The 896-nt window shown below is 65.6% G+C and overlaps 1 protein-coding gene across 1 annotated transcript in view; it reads left to right on the top strand.

Moving 5' to 3' along the window:
- LOC104510829 (alpha-1-acid glycoprotein 1-like) overlaps positions 1-853 on the top strand; it is a 2,105-nt gene extending 1,252 nt beyond the window's left edge. The window contains exons 4-6 of the mRNA XM_010153201.1: positions 261-362; positions 502-602; positions 791-853. Of these exons, the coding sequence (XP_010151503.1) occupies positions 261-362; positions 502-602; positions 791-853 (266 nt within the window). The remainder of the gene's footprint in view (positions 1-260; positions 363-501; positions 603-790) is intronic.
- The last annotated feature ends 43 nt before the right edge of the window (positions 854-896 follow it).

Here is an 896-nt window from a genome sequence, read left to right as displayed (position 1 = left end):
GCACCCACCCGCTCCTGCCCCCCAGTATTTGGTACCCCCGGCACCAGGCCCTTTTACACCTAAAAGCATGGTGGGTGTGGGGTGGAGGGGGATTTCTCCCACACCATGCAATGGGCATGGCAATGCCCCACTGGGATAAGCCCCCCCCGGGGTAAAGGGGATGAGCAGCCCCTGCCACAGTGCCCCGGCGCTGCCTGGGCTGACCCCGGCACGAGGCGATGCTCAACAGCGGGGCACCCCGCTCTCCCCGTGCCTTCCAGTCAACGGGCAGATGACTTCCAAGGCCAGGCTGATCCAAAGCGACAAGGACCTGCTGGTCCTGAAGCACATCGATGCCGACGCCCCAAGCCTGAGCCTCTCGGGTGAGTGGATGCTGCCCCAAACCCTGCTCGGGGACACGCAGCGAGCTCTAACCCTAACCCTAACCCATCCGCGCCGCCGGGACCACCCAAGAGCAAAGCAGCCCCTAAAACTCCCTTTTTTTCCTCCCTTTTCCGGCAGCACGGACGCACAACGTGAGCAAGGAGCACATGGAGTGGTTCAAAGCCCACCTGCGCTGCCTGGGCTTCACCGAGGAGGAGATGTTCCTCACTTCCGAAAAGGTCCGAAGCCCACCCCAGGGTGGGGGAGCCCCAGCCCGGGTCAGCTCCTGCCACCGCCCAGGACAGGGGTCCCGGGGGGGTATAAGAGCCATGGCGCCCGTGGCTCCTCTCCTTCCCCGTCGTTCCCGGCTCTTTGGGCAGTTTTGGGGCAGGGGGGCACCGACAGCCGCTCTCCTGCTCTCCCGCAGGACGCCTGTCCCGTGCCGGGGGAGAAGAAGGACGAAGGCGATGCGGAGCCGCAGCTGGGGTAACCCCCACGGGCCGGCTTGGCCGCTCCATCCTCATCCTCCTCCA

Source organism: Eurypyga helias, unplaced genomic scaffold, assembly GCF_000690775.1.
Source record: "Eurypyga helias isolate BGI_N326 unplaced genomic scaffold, ASM69077v1 scaffold24846, whole genome shotgun sequence".
In the NCBI taxonomy this organism is placed as follows: domain Eukaryota; kingdom Metazoa; phylum Chordata; class Aves; order Eurypygiformes; family Eurypygidae; genus Eurypyga; species Eurypyga helias.
This window is presented reverse-complemented; position numbering and strand designations above follow the sequence as displayed.